General features: G+C 39.0%; 1 protein-coding gene across 4 annotated transcripts in view; it reads right to left on the bottom strand.

The window, feature by feature from the left end:
• The window catches only part of FMN2 (formin 2), a 394,366-nt gene that overhangs the window by 204,297 nt on the left and 169,957 nt on the right, over positions 1-20,112 (bottom strand). For all 4 annotated transcript variants that reach the window (XM_055373763.2, XM_055373745.2, XM_031015559.3 and 1 more), the window contains one exon: positions 15,950-16,037. In XM_055373763.2, the coding sequence (XP_055229738.2) occupies positions 15,950-16,037 (88 nt within the window). The remainder of the gene's footprint in view (positions 1-15,949; positions 16,038-20,112) is intronic.

Raw genomic sequence — 20,112 nt, forward strand, 5'->3', positions numbered from 1 at the left:
AACAATAAAATCAGTCACTCTCATACACCCTAACATTCATATGAAAGTACTTCACTAAGGCAATCATAGTCTTTCCATGCATTCTCTTTATCTCTCTACTTGGCACAGAAGTTGGCATAGAGAGAGATCCCCCAACACCTGAGAGTCACCTGAATCACAGAACTCACCTGATTCAGAGTCACCTGAATCACAGAGAGAAGATACAGCAAGTGGCAATAATAGAAGGAATCAAGCAAATTCTCAAGTTATCCATCACATCTTTTTCTCCCTGTGTGTGTGTCTCTGCCCCCTCTGCCTTCCCCCTCATGCCACTCCCATACACAGAGCATGAATGTGTACTCTAGCTAGACAGTACAACACTAAAGCACTGCACACAGCAACCATAGCCTTTAACCAGTAGACTAGCTCTATAGCTAAGAACCACACAGGAAAAAAACAAATCACGCACTGTTTTTCCAGCTTAAGCCACTGATAGAATAAGTAACATTGAGAGTTCTCAGCAAGTACAGCAGAGGTTCAGAGCATGGACCTGGACCCAGAATGCCTGTGTTTAGATCACAGCCCCACCACCTGCTAATTAAGTTTCTTTTGCTACTCTGTGCCTCAGTTCTTTCATCCTGAAGATGGAGATAAAAACACCTGCCTCATACAGCTGTTGCAAGTCTTTGCATAGTAATGTCTGCAAGTGTTCCCTATTATGATCAGCAATTGTCTATCTTAAATTTGGAACCATAAAAATAGCATTAATCGGAATCTTGCAGACAATCTATTTTAATGTCTTCCTCAATTCATAAATTCTCTTTACAACTTAATTCATAAGAATTTCATGCTGTTTTTGACAATGATAGAGAACCCTCCTCTTAAGTTCCACCCTTTCCTCAAATGAGCCTGCTATTATGCTCTAGTGGCTAAAGCAAGGGAAAAATTCTTTCCTCTATAATCTATCGGAGAAGTGACAAAGCTCTTACGGAGACTTGGAAACTGTGCTTTTTCCATTATAGGCCTTTCTATACAACTTATTTTCTTAATCACGTGCATATAATTATCTGATTTAAATTGTTTAATGTAAAAATGTAGTCAGAGGTATTTGGCTGAGAAAATAAAGATCTCGCTGTATTCATGTTTGACCGTGAAAGAAGATGCAAGATAGTCAACAGCATGAAATGTCATTGCTTCAGCCATGCCAAAAGATAACATGTCATCACATGACTTTGATGTGTTAGCTGATGTCTCGGCACACTGAGCTGAGAGGAAGGACTATGATTATATTTGTAGAATATACCTCACAAGAATAGGACACATGCGGCTCCATAAGGGAAAGGTGAAAAGTGTCAATTATTGCATCTTCTCCAGAACTCTCAGAATCCTCACTTCATCCAACTGGATAAAGGTGGCCAGGGAGCATCCTGAGAGTATCCACTTAGGGATGCTGGAGAAGTGCTTGTCAAAACACAAAGAACTTTCAATCAGCCAATTTTGAAATACAAACATAACTCTAACTTATGAAAGGGGCTTCCCCTTGCCCCAAAATAATGGTGCCAATCCGACCCCTCTCAAGGATTATGCCAAAGGAATCTTTTTGCAAAAACCACACCTTTTACGCAAAGTGGTTCAAGGGTCAAAGTTGATGTGATTAATTATGGGCTCACACTAAGTGCTCTGTGGTCAAACTTGGGCTCTACCTCCATGCATGCTCCATGTGGTCCTGGACAATTCCATTCGCAGTCACTCACTGATCTTAAAGAACAGATGCAACATTACGGGGAGGAAGGCCTTGAGCTGCAGTGGGCTGTCTTCAGGCTCACAGAGTCACCCTCCTAGTGAGGGTCAAGAGGTTGGCCAAAACAAACAAACAAACAAACAAATACATGATTCTCAATTCAGACAGTAAGTACAATGAGGGAAAAGAATAACCATATGCAAAGCTCATGGCTTTGGTACAACCCCAAGTATTGAGTTCTTTCTTCCCATAGAAGTATAATCAAAAAGTCCAACTACGGAACAATGTCATTAAAAATATAATCTAAGCTCAACCCAAGTTTTTTGCTGAACTTGTAATAAAAGACATTATAATTCATTTGACCTTGATCTAATAATCTATGTGTGATTTCAAAAGACATATGAGGTATTTCTTTTTATAAAAAGCTCTAGGTAATGAACTTATATTTTAAATTAAAACAAATTCTCATATTAAATTTCTGAGAGTAGGTTTTTATGAAAGCCTAGTATCTCACGTACTTTTCTCCACTACAAGGCTACAATTGATGAAAAGGTTACACAGGCTCACTGGAGCCTACTTTCTTCTCAAATTTCTAATTCTCAGTGACTTTACATTTCAATGAAAACCATTCACTAAACCTCCCAACAGCATTTAGTACATTTTTAATGTCTCAATAAATATAATAAACAGGTCTTAAAATTCTATATCCCATGTGAGGAAAACACTTTAAAAAAAAAAGGTTTAAAAAAATGGGGGCATGAAGCAATTTCTAAGCAAGCCTTATAAGCTTGAGTTTCATTAAAAAAAAAAAATCAGACACTGAAAAGCCTAGTGGGGAAAAACAACATTGCTCACACTGAGCCTAATTTTTGAGACTATTACAAAAATAAACAAATGATGATGAATGAACTTTCTTATGGTAATTAATAGGCAAGCGAAAAAGCCTGTGTCTCCAAGAATGAAGCCAGACTCTATGAAAAGGACCTGGAGTTTGTAATATACAACTTGTTCCATAGAAAACTTCATAAGAAAACCATGATTCAGTGGCAACCCCAACAGGATAATAGAAGTGCAAATGTGTAGGCTATCCAAATACATGCAAACAGAGTCACAATAAAAAAATAAAAAAAATTAAAAAAAAAAACCATCGTGGAAAGTTCCTAGGGGTCAAAGGGTTATTTCCAGATTTTTAAAGAAGTGTTCTTGTGCTTTAATTATTTATTTAACATATCCATCATCTCAAATATTTTAAACCCTATTGTTTAGCTATTTTGAAATATACAATACATTATTTTAACCATAGTCACCATGCTGTGCAATAGACCAGCAGGACTTATTCCTCCTACCTAAATGAGACTTTGTACCCACTGACCAAGCCTCCGGTTTCCCCATCCATCCTGTCCCCTCAGCCTCTAGTAACCACTACTCTACTTTCTACCTCTATTACTTTGACTTTTTTAGATTCCACATATAAATGTGATCGTAGAGCTTTTGTCTCTCTGTCCCTGGCTTATTTCACTTAACATAATATCTTCTAGGTTTGTCCATGTTGTTACAAATGACAGAATTACCTAGTTTTTTAATTGTATTTCATTGTGTATATATATATTATATATTTTAATGCAATCATCTGTTGATGGACACTTAGGTTGTTTCCATTTCATGGCTCTTGTGAATAATAATAATACAATTAGCTTTGTGCTGTGGCAGTTATCAAAGCCAATGAGGTGCTGTTGCAGTACTGAAGCCAATGAGGTTTATCCGAGGTGTGATTATTGGTAATAATGCTGCAATGAACATAGAAGTATAGACATCTCTTAGACATACTGAAGTCATTCCCTTTGGGTATATACCCAGTAGTGAAATTGCTGGATGATGTGGAAATTCTATTGTTATTTTCTGAGAAATCTTCACACTATTTTCCACAACGGCTATATTAACTTACATTCCACCAACAGTATGTAAGGGTTCTCTTTTCCCCACATCCTTGGCAAACTCGTATCATGATAAAAACTCTCAACGAATTAGGTATAGACAGAATGTTTCTTAATATGATAAAGGCCATATATGATAAGCCAAGAGCTAACAGGATACTCAATGGTGAAAAGTTGAAAGCTTTTCTTCTAAGATCAGAAACAAGACAAGGATGCCTACTCTCACCACATCTGTTCAACATAGTACTGGACATCCTAGCCAGAGCAATTAGGCAAGAAAAAATAAATAAAAGGCATTCAGATAGAAAAGGATGAAATGAAATTGCCTCTGCTTGCTGATGACATAATCTTGTATATAGAAAATCCTGCAGACTCTATCAAAAAACCGTTAGAACTGATAAATTCAATTAAGTTGCAGGATACAAAAGTCGACCTATAAAAATCAGGAGCATTTCTATACACTAATAACAGTCTGAAAAAGAAAAAATAAAACAGTTCCATTTATAATAGCATCAAAAAATACTTAGGAGAAAATTTAACCAAGGAAATGAAAAATCTGTATACTGAAAACAATAAAACATTGATAAAAAAATTGAAGATGACATAAATAAATGGAAAGATATGCTGTGTTTACGGATTGGAAGACTCAATATTGTTAAAATGGCCATACTACCTAAAGCAATCTACAGATTCAATGTAATCCCAATCAAAATTCCAATGTCATTCTTCACAGAAATAGAAAAAATAATCCTAAAATTTATTTGAAATCACAAAAAAAAACAAATAGCCAAAGTAATCTTGATCAAAAAGGACAAAACCAGAGAAATCGCATGACCAGATTTGAAAATATATTACAAAGCTATAGTAATCAAAACAGTATGGTGGTGGCATAAAAATAGACACACTGTCCAGTGGAATAGAATGGAGTGTCCAGAAATAAACCCAGATACCTACAGTCAATTGATTTCAAACAAAGGTGTCAAGAACACAGAATGGGGAAAGGACAGCCTATTTAATAAATGGTGTTATTAAAACTGTATATCTATACATACACAAAAATGAAAATAGATCCTTATTTCATCCTTCATAAAAGAATAAACTCAAAAGGAATTAAAGACTTAAAACTATAAAACTACTCGATGAAAACACAGGGGTTAGGAAAGTTTCCATGACATTGGTCAGGGCAATTATTTCTCGGATATGCCAAAAGCACAGGCAATGAAAGTAGAAAATAGACAAATGGGATGGCATCAAATCAAAATGCTTCTGCACACAAATGAAACAATAGAGTGGAGAGACAACCACAAACTGGGAGAAAATATTTGCAAATCATGCACTGAATAGGGGCTAATATCTAATATATCTATATATTTATATGTCTAAATATATAACAAACTACTCAATAACAGAAAGGCAAATAACCCTATTGAAAATGGGCAAAGGATCTGAACAGACATTTCTCAAAAGAAGACATACAAATGGCCAACTGATAAATGAAAAAATGCTCCACATCACTAATCAGAGAAATGTAAATTAAAACCACAATGAGATACTATCTCACACCTGTTAGAATGGCCATCAGCAAAAAAAGATGAAAGTGTTCTTATACTTTATATTCATAGCTAGAAACTAGTTTAACTATCAGGAAAAATAAAATGTCAAAGCAAGAAATAAAAGCATCTGTCTATGTCTCTACTTAGATTCTACTCATGGCCCACACCAATATTCATTTCCCCAACAAAGCTAAACTTCTTCCCCCACTACCTTCACATGCTTTACAGAGCCAACAGTAATTAATATAGAATATGGCTGACTCTCACAGCACAGAGACAATGTTTAAGAAGCCACACAGTTAGGGGAGATTTTAGCCTTTCAAGTTTCCAAACTTGTTGTCCTCCTTGCAGATAAAACAGTCCAAACATGTAGCCATGCTCAACTTCTAAGAGCTGTTAGATAATTCTCATACTTATCTGTATTCAAAAATCAGAAATGGGTACAGCCCAGTATTAAAAAGCATTTCAGCTAGTTTACTGAAAACCGACGGAAAAATAAAAGCCAAACTACAAAACAATCAAATCTGCCTCAGACATGTTCCCCTTGAACTTAACTCCCATTTCTTCCCTCTTATCTCACTCCCAACTCAATCAGAAGTAACAGTTCCTTTTAGATATATACCCAGTAATGAGATCACTGGGTCTAATGAGAGTTCTGTTTTACGTTTTTTTCAGAAATCCCCACACTGTTCTCCACGGTTGCTGAACTAATTTATACTCCTGCCAACAGTATATAAGTGTTCCCTCTCCTCACAGCCTCGCTAGTATCTGTTGCTCTGACTGGTGTAAAACGGTATCTCATAATGATTTGGATTTGCATTTCTCTGATGATTAGTGATGTAGAACATTTTTTCATATGTTTGTTGGCCACTTGTATGTCTTCTTTTGAGAAGTGTGTGTTCACACCTTTTACCCATCTTTAAAAATTAGTCTTTATTAAATGTATGTATAGCTCACATTTACTTCAGTGTTTAATATTATAACTGTTTGGGGTCTTTAATTAAAAGTGACCAGAAATATGCCATATGAACTTAACTCTTGTTTATATCAATTAGCCTATAGCAAAATTCATTTTGTTATATGTTGTTTTAATTAAAGTTGCAGTTCTCTTTTTTTTTTTTTAAGTTCAGGGGTACAGGTGCAGGTTTGCGACACAGGTAAACTTGTGTCATGAGGGTTTGTTGTGCAGGTTATTTCATCACCCAGGTATTAAGCCTAGTACCCTTAGTTATTTTTCCTGATCCTCTCCCTCCTCCCACCCTCCACTCTCTGAAAGACCCCAGTGTGTTTTGTTCTTCTCTATGTGTCCACGTGTTCTCGTCATTAAGCTCCCACTTATAAGTGAGAACATGCGGTATTTGGTTTTCTTTTCCTGTGTTAGTTTGCTAAGGATAACGGCCTCCAGCTCCATTCATGTCCCTGCAAAGGACATGATCTCATTTTTTTTTTTATGGCTTCATCTTTTGACCATTTTTTTCATGAGGCTATTTATTTTTTGCTTGTTGAATTGTTTAAGTTTCTTGTATTAGTAGGTGCTGGATAAAAGACCTTTGTGGAATGTATAGTTTGCAAATATTTTCTCCCATCCTATAGGTTGTCCGTTTACTCTGTGGAGAGTTTCTTGTGCTGTGCAGAAGCTCTTTAGCTTAATTAGGTTCCACTTGTCAATTTTTGTTCCTGCTGCAATTACTTTTGAGGACTTAGTCATAAATTATTTGCCAAAGCCAATATCCAGAATGGTATTTCCTAGGTTTTCTTCTACGACTCTTACAGTTTGAGGTCTTACATTTAACTCTTTAATCCATCTTGAGTTAATTTTTATATGTGATGAAGGTTTTTTGGGGGTCCAGTTTCATTCTTCTACAAATGGTTAGCCATCTAGCACCATTTATTAAATAGGGAGTCCTTTCCCCATTGCTTATTTTTATTGATTTTATTGAAGATTGGATGACTGTAGATGTGTGGCTTTATTTTTGGATTCTCTATTCTTCTCCATAGGTCTATGTGTCTTTTTGTACCAGTACCATGCTGTTTTGGTCTCTGTAATAATAAATTGTTCTACCAAAAAGACACATGCACTCATATGTTCATCACAGCACTATACACAATAGCAAAGATTTAGAATCAACCTAGGTGTGCATCAGTGGTGGCCTGGATAAGGAAAACATGGTACATATATACCACGGAACATTACACAGCCAAAAAACGAACAAAATCATGTCCTTTGCAGTAACATGGATGCAGCTGGAGGCTATGTAAGTGAATTAAGGCAGGAACAGAAAAGCAAACACCACATGGAAAAGACCTATGGAAAAGAATAGAGAATCCAAAAATAAAAATAAAGCCACACATCTACCGTCATCCAATCTTCAATAAAAATAAGCAATGGGGAAAGGACTCCCTATTTAATAAATGGTGCTAGGTGGCTACCCATTTGTAGAAGAATGAAACTGGACCCCCCCAAAAACCTTCACCACTAGCTCTAACTTATAACTGGGAGCTAAACATTGGGTACACATGGACATAAAGATGGCAACAATAGACACTGGGGACTCCTAGATGGGGGAGAAAGAGGGACAAAGATTGACAAACTAACTATTGAGTACTCTTGTCAGTACCTGGGTGAGAGGATCAATCAAACCCAAAACCTTAGCATCACGCAATATACCCAGATAACAAACCTACACATGTACCCCTGAATCAAAAATAATAGTTGATTTATAAAAAAAAAAAAGGAAGTAACAGATTCTGGATTCTACTCCCTCCTTTTCTCCCATGGACAAAGACTTATCACAGAGTCTGTTCAGGGCAACGAAAAAAGGAAAAAAAAAAACAAACCCCTTTAAGTTATCTCTCTTACAGATTGCCCTAAGTTTCAAACACCTCCAAAGCCTACAGACATAGGTCATTTCCTAAGAAATACATGAAGGAAACTAACATTGATTAAGTGCTTAATATGGGTGCGGGTGTGTGTACAATCAGAACTCAATGGCCTTTTGAACTAATGAGAAAACTGAGGACTAGAGATATAAAGTAATTTGCCCAGGTTTATTCAGCCAGTCAGTGGCAGAGCTGAGATTCAAATCTGTCTTGGACAGCTTGGGCTGCCATAGCAAAATATGACAAACTAGGGTGCTTAAACAGAAATATATTTTCTCATAATTCTGAAAGCTGGGAAGTCTAAGATCAAGGTGCCAGCTGACTCAGTCACTGGTGAGAACTCTCTTACAATAATAAGCATTTGTGTATCTAAACATATCTAAACCTAGAAAAAGTAATGTGATACACTACAAACTAGCTTGGTGATAGCAATTTTTCAACCCCATTATAATGTTATGGGACCACCATCACATACATGGTCTGTTGTTGACCAAAATGCTGTTATGTGGCATATGAGTGTATTTCATTCTTTGCTTGGTTCAATCAAGAGCAAGGAACTCTGTTAATAATTTTCTTAAAAGAATTTTATCCTCATTTAATTCACAGATGTGAAAAAATTTCAGTCAATATGCAAACTGCAAAATTTGTATTATATGACACAACATAATAAATGAAGTCTGATAAATTTATTTTCAACTGTAAAAATGAAACAACTGGTAGCCAAAAGTATTATGCCTGTTTGCCAGTTTTGTTTTTGCATACGTTGCATGTTCTGATTTTATTAGGTAACACATGCTTCATTCAGTAACAAGCTAACACACTGCCCAGAGCAGAGAGCCCTGAGCTAGGACTCAAAATAATTGGATGCCCATTCTGGCCCTATGGAGATAAAGAACTAGGCAGACTTCATCTATAAACCTCAATTCCCTCTACTATAAAGTGGGAATTAACTCCCCTCTTCTGGACAATTTTACACAACTATCACCAATAATATCAGAGGGAAGGAGGCGGAAGAAGCAAAGTTCAAACCAATAGCTAATTCCATCTCTTCAAATACTAATAAAAAGATATGATTTTAAAAGATCTTAGAATAGGTATCCTGTTAAAGAAAACGTGGCACATATACACCATGGAATACTATGCAGCCATAAAAAAGAATAAGTTCATGTCATTTGCAGGGATATAGGTGAAACTGGAAACCATCATTCTCAGCAAACTAACACAGGAACAAACAACCAAACACCACATGTTCTCGCTCATAAGTGGGAGTTGAACAATGAGAACATATGGATACAAGGAGGGGAACATCACACACCAAGACCTGTCAGGGGGTAGGGGGCAAAGGGAGGGATAGTATTAGGAGAAACAGCTAATGTAGATGACAGATTGATGGGTGCAACAAACCACCATGGCACGTATATGCCTATGTAGCAAATCTGCACATTCTGCACATGTACCCTAGAACTTAAAGTATAATAAAAAAAATAAAAATAAATAAACAAATTTAAAAAAGAATATGTATCCTGTATGCCAATACCGGTTCTCTTTTTGGTACCTGCTACATTAGGACAATTTCTTCCCAGACAATTATCAGAATAAGGCTTCTCAGCTTTGAACCCTTTTGAGGGAGGACAATGGCAGACCAAAACAGTAGCAACATGACATGATTCCAATGAGAAGTCATAATTAACACTGAGATCTCACTGGCATTTCTAATTGAAATCTAAAAGCCTGTGCATTGTCCTTGTAAGGTACCCTTAACTACATAATTTAAATAAACTGTTTGGGAAAGCAATCATTAGGCTCAGAAATTAAAAAATAAAAATAACTACAATTTTATTGACTGTATCAACTGTACTTCTGACGGAATGCTAGGTAGTTTACATTATTATCTCATTAAATTTTAAGATACATGATTTTCATAAATCATGTTTAAACAGGATAGAAATTTCAGCAAGGAGGTAACATAGCATTTACTGCCAAGGGCCCATAATTCCAGTTAGCTTTAGACAGGACAGATATAAAAGACAGGAAGGAATCAGAGCCATTCATACCCTGAGCTGGGTATCCCTGCAGTATATTGAAACGTGTTTCCGTAAGTTTAATGTGTCAGACTACTAAATAGACATTAGGTATTCCTTGTGATGAGATCTGTAATCTATTTTCAAATATTTTTGCAGAGGGAGTGTCTAATAAGAGACCACACCTCAGGGATGGCTGACCAGCACTACGCAAGAAAGGCCATTCTCCAGAGGCAGTTAACACAAGCTGCTCAGCTATCTCTATCTAAATCAACAACCGAGGCTTTAATACGCAAACTAATGTCTGAAATGGGCTTTCAATGGTGAAATTAAAGTCATTCTGGATGTGTGGATTAGTTGCAGTCTCTTAGAGATGCTCCACTCCTACCTCTTCCATAGCTAGAATAAGAGTCTACTGGGGGCTAATAGCTTTGTTCTTTAAGGAGGCTGCCTGAGGCCTAGGACCTAAACAGTACTGGGTGCAGCCACTGGCTGAGTTGAGTTTCTAGATGTCTCGTGCCGACCATGAGGGTAGCAGATTCCTACATCTGTGCCAAGCTTATATCTGTCTGAAGCAAACCTTTCAGATAGATCACAGTGAGAGCCCCTATAAAGACAGAGAGGTAAACAACCTCAAGTTTATGAAGCAGGGTTTTCAAACTATTTTGCTTGAGATGGCCAAGAAATACCAGTATAATATATATCTGTGTGTGGGGGAGGGTTCAGTCTGAAACTTGCTTCAGTTCGATCTGGTAGTAGGGTGACAATACTACTAGCTTATTTAAAAAGTTCTTGGGGATGGGTGAGGTGGCTCACGCCTGTAATCCCAGCACTTTGGGAGGCTGAGGCGGGTGGATCACTTGAGGTCAGGAGTTTGAGACTAGCCTGGTCAACATGGTGAAACCCTGAAACACTGTCTCTACTAAAAACACAAATTAGCTGGGCGTGGTGGCAGGTGGCTGTAATCCCAGCTACTCGGGGGGCTGAGGCATAAGAATTGCTTGAACCTGGGAGGTGGAGATTGTAGTGAGCTGAGATTGCGCCACTGCACTATGCCTGTATGACAGAGTGAGACTCTGTCTCAAAAAAAAAAAAAAGTAAAAGTTTTCACTTTACATTTGTTATCCAGGCAATATTATCAATGACATCCCCTTCTACACTTAAAGCATCCCAGTTAGGATGATAAATTATATGGTATTTCTATCTAACCGTGACATTGTTGAGGGATAAAGCTGAAGCTTATGGAATTGCAAATTCTTTTGCAGCTACTGTTATCTATGAAAACGGACCTAAGATCTGTGAAGAGCACACTGACCCCTGAAATATGGACCAAATGTTGTATAAAACATTTAATCAATTTTCACAAAAGTAAACTACCACTATGAAGCTGTAGGATACTCTTATAATATCAATTTATGGGAATAACAGGCCAAAATTATTTGAAATCAATCCCCCCACTAACAACAACTAAAAATGCTGAGTAAAACATGTTTGTAAAATATCATAAGGACGTCAAAGAGCTGATAAGATATAACTACCATGCTAAACAAAATGAAGAGCGAACTCAGAGAAGTGATCCAGCTCACAAACTGCTTTTGCCCTGAGTGTATTTGCCTATCCTAACAAATGTCAACTTTCTCTTGACAGTTTCACGGTGGGAGCGGCCAAATATCAAAGCCCAGAACCCACTCATCATAGAGATTCTAGACATACCCCACAATGAAATGGGACTCAAAGGACTATACTGGTTGTGCACATGTACCCTGGAACTTAAAGTATAATAATTTTAAAAAAAGGGCTATACTGACAGGGGAACCAACCCATTCAGTGGACAAACAGCACTGGCTGAAGGGACCCTCCCACAGCCCCCAGAGCGTGATTCAAGGTGTTCCTAAATCCACAGTGCCCCCAGACCCTAGCACACACACAAAAAGGGTAAATCTTCTCTGGAAGGCACTTTCATCTCAGACTTCAAATTACTATAAACCACAGAGTGAGGTTTTTTTCAGAGGTATTATAACTGTAGGCCAGTTTGAACATTACCAAATAGCCAGCAGCTCAGGCCTTCATTATAACTTTTATATACTAACACACAGACAGGTAATTATTTGGGGATGCCTCCTTATATTTGCCGCATTAATAAACTTAGGAATCTGACCTCTTCTCTCCTCTCTGCCTTTTGAATGTATGTGTTGCTGAGAATTCTCCACATCTATTATTGTGGGAAATAACCTGTATTCAAATAACAGACTGAGCAAGTGGTGCTCAGCAGGACCAGGGTTAGAACTTTGATACCTAGAATCCAAACCTTACACACTAATTACTCTAATGGAGCACTTTGAAATATAAACATTACAAAGTAAATGAAAACCTAGAGTACTGACAGCAAAGAAGGAGAGAAAATGATTCTTGCTGTTTATTACAATATTACATATACTTTGTTTTAGATAAACCAATGCTGGTGGTAAAAAAAAAAAAAAGCACAATCTTGGAGAAGCAGCATGTCTGAATGAAAAAAAAAAAGTACTGGTTAATGAAGGGGACTGAGTGCAAGTTCAACCCATTTCATTAATGAGCTGTGTGATACTGAGAGGGTAACTGGACCACTCACAGGTCTTATTTTGCTATCGATAAAAATGCCACATAGCCAAAGAAAGACTAAGCAAAAAGAACAGATCTGGAAGCATCACATTACCTGTCTTCAAACTATACTATAAGGCCATAGTCACCAAAACAGCATGGTACTGGTATAAAAATAGACACACAGACCAATGAAACAGAACAGACAACCCAGAAATAAAGTGAAATACTTACAGCCAACTGATCTTTGACAAAGCAAACAAAAACATAAAGTGAGGAAGGGACACTTTATTCAACAAATGGTGCTGGGATAATTGGCAAGACACTGTAGTAGAATGAAACTGCATCCTCATCTCTCACATTATACAAAAATCAACTCAAGATGGGTCAAGGACTTAAACCTAAGACCTGAAACTATAAAAATTCTAGAAGATAACATTGGGAAAACCCTTCTAGACATTGGCTTAAGCAAAGACTTCATGACCAAGAACCCAAAGCAAATGCTATGAAAACAAAGATAAATAGCTGGGACTTAATTAAACTAAAGAGCTTCTGCGTGTCAAAAGGAATAGTCAGCAGAGTAAACAGACAACCCACAGAGTGGGAGAAAGTCTTCACAATCTATACATCTGACAGAGGACCAATATCCAGAATCTACAAGGAACACAAACAAATTAGCAAGAAGAAAACAAACAATTCCATCAAAAAGTGGGCTAAGGACATAAATAGACAATTCTCAAAAGAAGATATACAAATGGCCAACAAACATGAAAAAATGCTCAGCATCACTAATGATCAGGGAAATGCAAATCAAAGCCACAATGTGATACCACCTTACACCTGCAAGAATGGCCACATTAAAAAAAATAAAAAAATAATAGATGTTGGCATGGATGCAGTGAAACGGGAACATTTCTACACTGCTGGTGGGAATGTAAACCAGTACAACCACTATGGAAAACAGTGTGGAGATTCCTCAAATAACTAAAAGTAGAACTGCCATTGGATCCAGCAATCCCACTACTGGATATCTACCCAGAGGAAAAGAAGCCATTGTACGAAAAAGATACTTGTACGTGCATGTTTATAGCAGCACAATTCACAATTGCAAAAATATGGAACCAGCCTAAATGCCCATCAGTCAAAGAGTAGATAAAGAATTGTGGCATATTCCATATGATGAAATAATACTCAGCTATAAAAAGGAACGAATTAATGGCATTCACAGCAACCTGGATGGAACTGGGGACTATTATTCTAAGTGAAGTAACTCTGGAATGTAAAATCAAACATTGTGTGTTCTCACATTCATAAGTGAGAGCTAAGCTACGAGGATGCAAAGGCATAAAAAGTGATACAATGGACTTTGGGGACTTGGTGGAAGGGTGGGAGGGGGTGAGGAATAAAAGACTACAAATTGGGTTCAGTGTATACTGCTTGGGTGATGTGTGCACCAAAACCTCAGATCACCACTAAAGAACTTACTCATGTAACCAAATACCACCTGTTCCCCAAAAACCTATGGAAATAAAAAGTATTTTTAAAAAATGATGCTGGAGGTCTAGATAAATTCTGTGGCCACTTCTACATCCAAAATCAATGATGTTTATGCTTCTGTGGACTTCTCAGTGGAGGCATATCCTGAGAGAAGTCAAGTTTGCTCTAGAGGACACAAGCGATTCACACATGTAAATCCTGTTTGCAGACAATACACCAAGGCAGAATAGGACTTTACCTGCAGGAGGGCACAACCTCTTGCTGCTTTAGACTTGGAAGGCCACCGTATTAAAAAAAAAAAAAAAAAGTGTACAGGGTTTCAAAGGGACTAAAGCAATCACTTCACATCCTAATGGGATAAAGTTTCTGCGTGATTCTGTATGACCCTTCAACTACTGCCTTTCATGCCATGTTATTGCTAGCGTTGCATGTTAAAGCAAGCAAATTTTCAATGAACTCTCACTGGCTTTACCACAGACACAGATGTCAGGCGGACTCTTTCGTTCATAAGGTTCTCATTATCAACTGAACCCGAGTTGAATATTTGACTGAAGGAAAGAACCATATCATTATTTTCAGATTTCATCCTATGACTTAACTGGGTTACATCTGCCAGCTTTAGAAACACCAAGTACTGCCTGGCGCCAGCCTTGGCTTTCTCTTCTATGACTATTACCCCAAATGTTTCAGCTTGAGGAAGTCTCCTCCCCATCAAAACAATTTAATAAAAACTTAAATTGTGATTAAGAGTTACTCATCAATTGACAGGGCATACCAAGCTTGTGCTATTTATGAATTATCCCACACAAGATTTTAAGCCCAACAAATAGAATCCACATTCATAAAGGGGTAAGCTAGAAAGCCAGTTAAATGCTTTTGTGATTATAAGGTCTGTGTTATTCTTGAAACCATATTTCTTTAATAGGTAAACTGGCATTCCATTGGATAATTCAATCTGCTTTAAATCTATTCTTAGGTTCTAGTCAGCTTAAGGGACACTCTGAATTTACACTTAATTCCTCTATTCACCTTTGGGCAGTATCTCTCAGCATAAATGTCATAGGAGGATATGGCATAAGAATGGCCATCAATTGTACAGTAGAATCCGAGTATTACAATATTGACAGTAAAGCCATTTATAAAATGTTAAGAACCACTCTAATTCCAAACAGAAAATATTTCTGTTCATATGTTGCAAACCTCACTCCCATGTGAAGGTACAAGGAGACAGGATCCTAGGTGGTGGTCATTAGGTCGGGTGGTCATTAGGTCACAAGGGTAGAATTCTCGTGCATGGGATCAGTCCCCTTATAAAACAGACCCAAGAGAACTCTCTTTCCTTCTTTCTGCCAATTGAGGATACATGGAGAAGATGGCAGTCTGCAACCTGAAAGATGGCCCTCACCAGAACCGAATATGCTGGCACCCTGATCTCGAACTTTCAGCCTCCTAGAACTGTGAGAAATAAATTTCTCTTATTTATCACCCACCAGTCTGGGGTACTTGGTTATAGTAGCCTGAACTAAGATAATAATGTCACATGATAATTAGACTGTTAGTAAGGTATATAAATAACACCACAGGCAAATTAATAGTAATCCTTCCAGAAACAATCATGTGAGATAGCTTGATCACACTTACGGGATATATACTAACCTCAGTTTACACAGAAACTCTAAATTTGAAATAACATTACCACCAAACATCATATCCTTCAGCCCAAATTTTAATATTCAGAAGCTAAATTTTCATTTTGACACTTACCATGTTGTATGTCTTTCATATCTAAATGAAGACTAGACATTAGTATTCCAACTGCTTGTGATCTTTTGTTGCTTAATAACTTGACAACCTGCTCGAGAAAGAAAGTAAAAGGGGAAAATGTTAATTTGAACTCCAATATGCTTACTAGCATTTTAAAAAATCCTAAATGAAGAACAAATTCAGAGAAAAGATCTCACGTCATTGCCTAAAGTATTCAAAACAGTGTTTTTTTAATGTTTGAAGAGAGCTTTTGGGTTTTAATCATAAATCTTCAAAATCCACCATTTTCCCCCATTATTCACCATCAGCCTCAAAGACATGTTTTTTAACCAGTCTTTTGAGAGCCTGATCTGTCAACAAGTAAAATTTCTAATGGTCTAGGAAATTAGTCTGGTCTCTGTAAAATCACAATTACACATATGATCATTTGCAGCCTGAGATTTGAAGTGTTCTTTTTTCTTTCAATGTGGAGCCTTGACACACTGAAACTTCAAACACGTCAGCAAGTGAAGGGCAAAATAAAAGTACACACATAGAGAATCTGCTAGATTAGTTTGGTTGTGTCATGAAAAATTTTTTTTAAAAAGTGCTGTCACTTGGGTCACATAGAAAGCTCACTATTTTACTGGAAGTTCCTCTCATTCTGCATTTGACCCACATTTTGGGGAGAACTTTCCTCCTAATTAACAGAGGGATACAAGCATCAAATTAAAAGGGCTGCATCAGCACAATCTCAAGTCTGGGTTTCCAGCAAGTCTTAAAGAATCAGGGTACACGATCCCATGCGAAGGGTTCCTAAAACAGAGGTGGGAAGGCTGTTACAGAACAGATAGATATTTTTTGACCATGTTTTCCAGAGAACAGCATCACCAGGAAATTCTGCTTATGAAACTTATCCCAGGTCCTGATCGTGTGAGGGGCAGCATTTTCTATTTACTCCCAGTGTTTTGTTTTAAATCTGCTTAGAAAAACACTGGAGGAAAAGGAAAGAAAGTGGTTATACTCAAATTACCAGAAGCGACAGCTGCCCTAACAGCTATTGCATCTTTGTACCCTGTCTTCCCTTATGGTTTAAGTTGGGTCAATCAGGATAGTAATAAAATAATCATACCCAACTGTTACACAAAGTCACAGAGTAAAACAATATTCTTAATAGCAATAATAGCACTCTGGGTGCCCCAGCATGGATGGGGGTGGGGAATAAAACATAACACTTTCAGAAGGACCAACCACGAAAACCACCCTGATCTTTTTTGTTGTCGTTGTTTGTTTGTTTGTTTGTTTTGAGATGGAGTCTCACTCTGTCACCCAGGATGGAGTGTAGTGGTGCGTTCTTGGCTCACTGCAGCCTCCGCCTCCTGAGTTCAGGTGAGTCTCGTGACTCAGCCTCCTGAGTAGCTGGGATTACAGGTGCATGCCACCATGCCCAGCTATTTTTTTTTTTTTTTTTTGTATTTTTAGTAGAGACCAAGTTTCACCATGTTGGCCAGGCAGGTCTCGAACTCCTGACCTCAGGTGATCCACCCACCTCGGCCTCCCAAAGTGTTGAAATAACAGGCATAAACCACCGCTGCCTGGCCCTGCCCTGATCATTTCTGAAAGCCTCTTGGTAAGGCACAATATCTCCCAAAAGGCGCTGCTTTTGCAAAAGAAAAAACAACATATACATTTTGATTCTAAATGTTAACTAAACATTTTTCTAAATTCCATCTAGAAAAATGAGGTTAAAACTAGAATATGGACCTATTAGTACAGCAAAGTATTTCTATCCATAGCATTGTCCTCTTAAGAGCTTAAAAAATAGGAATTTAATATCAGAGAAGCAGAAGGTGTATACTCTGTCCTGAAAACCAGTTTGTAACCACAAGTCAGTGTAATCCCGAATCATGCTGCTTGATGAAAATGCTTTTATCAAGGTTTTCTATCATCTTCTGGTTTCTCAATGCAATAGGCATGTTTCAATCCATCTATCATTCGACCTCCCTATAGTATTGACATGTTGATCACACCCTTGTAGTAACTTCTCTTCCAGGGCTCCTAACATTTCTTCTCAGTCCTTTTGAAGATGAATTATTCTGATTTCACCTTAAATATTTGCATATCCTAGAGTTCTGTTCTCTATATCTTATTTTTGTCACATTATAACCTATTCTCATCACATTATAACCTGTAATTTCTCCTGTAGAGACATACATGTCTGCATCTTCAACTTGGCAGTCTCCTACTTTGTGAAAAGACATCTCTATTTAAATTGTCCCCATAATCTCCATTTGACATGTCTAAAATGACACACATATCAGTTCCACCCCAACACCACCAGCCAGCTTCTTCTCCTTTATGCTATATATTGAGATAAAGGTACCACTATTCTTCATCCACCTACCCATGTTAGGAATCTAGAAACCAATCAAGACTCCTACCTCCCCTTCACCTGCATACTCTAGTCTGGTATCAAGTCCTGCCAATTACAGCTCCTCTGTATTTGCGGAAACCACCCCCCCTCCTTAACTCTATTTTCAGCATTTAGTTCTATACTTTATCTTACATAGATAAATGCAAAAGATTTCTGATTGATCTCTCAAACTCTAGTCCAGTGGTTCTCAAAGTGTGTTCCTTAGACAAATGGGCACCATCATCACCTGGGAAGTTATCGAAAATCCAAGGAAAAGTTAGAGGGGAGTTTCAAGATGGCTGACTAGAGGCACCTGGTACTCGCCTCCTCCACAAACAAGAACTGAAATAGTGAGTAGATATCACAGGTCAAACAGATCACATAAGAGAGAACATTGGAATTCAAAAAATAAGTGACAGGTAACATGGGAGGCAAAGAAGAAGAGGGAAGTGGAGCAGTCTGCTCAGCCAGGATCAGCTGGGAGCTAGAGAGGTTCTCTAATGTGATTAAGGTTCTCCAGGCTCCCTCGTGGTAAAGTTAAGTGAGTGACCCCAGCAGCCCACATTTCCACCACAGACTCCTGCAATCGTAGCCATGGGAGAACCCCGCGGCCCGCACAGGCCCTGAGGCTAACATTGGGAGCCACCCGGAGATCAGGCAGCAGCACCCCTCCAGAGGGAGCGCGCACTGAGTTCCACTCACCTGCTGTGTCACAAGCAGTTACAGGAAGGCACTGTTTTGAAACGTCAGCCCCCACCAGACTGCATCCTGGCCTGGGGCCCAATAGCCCCTGCATCTCCACATCCCCGGGGCTCCCCTGATATCCTCCAACCGCAGCCAGGGCCAAAGCACAAGCCTTTGCCAACGACCCTGCTGCCCCTAGCAGCAAGGCCTCTGTGCATTTAAGAGCACCCTGAGGATGGGGTACCCCTCTTGCAGCCGCCATATGGAGCCACAGCACAAGCTCCCCCAGTCACCTGTTTACAACTGCTGCCATGGTAACTCCACCCTCCCCAGTAGCAGGGCCTCAGGGCCACCACACAGTCACTGCCACCCCCATCCAGCTATTCTGCCAGGGGTAGGGGGGACCTGGGGTCCACCCCTATCCTACTTACCACAGCCAGCACCCACGCGTACCACCTAGGGGCCAGAGAACAGGACCATTTAACCATGTTAAAACCCATCCCACTCCCCCAGAGCCCAAGACCACCACCCAGAGGCTTGGGAATGGCCCTGCCCCATTCACCACCATTGACACCTGAGCACTCCTTCTGGGGGCCTGAGGACAAACCCACCCAACCTACTGCTAACACCACAGCTAGCACCCACCCACCCACACCATCCACTCACCCATGCCACCTGCAAGCCTTGAGACTGCCCCACGTGGCCTCTCATAGCCACTGCAACACCAGCGCAAACCACTTGGGAGCCTAAGGGTTGTCTCACCACTACTACTGCGTCCCTCAGCACCATGCCCACTGCCTAGGAGCCTAAGGACCCTCCCAGCCACCCAGCCCACTTCTTCCACTGCTGGCACCCAAGCAAGCCACCTGGAGGTCCAACTGGCCTGACTGAACCTGCTAATACCAGGGCCAGCATACACCACCCTAAGACCAAAGGACAGGCATGCTCAGCCTGCCACTGCCACCTCAAGCACCTGCCAGTGATTGAGGACTGGCCCACCTAGCATCCTCATCACCAGCAAAACTTTACCACAACCTCCACTAACAACCACACCCTAAGCCATTGAGGAAATTACAAGCACTACTGA

This window comes from Gorilla gorilla, chromosome 1, assembly GCF_029281585.2.
Source record: "Gorilla gorilla gorilla isolate KB3781 chromosome 1, NHGRI_mGorGor1-v2.1_pri, whole genome shotgun sequence".
NCBI classification, from domain to species: domain Eukaryota; kingdom Metazoa; phylum Chordata; class Mammalia; order Primates; family Hominidae; genus Gorilla; species Gorilla gorilla.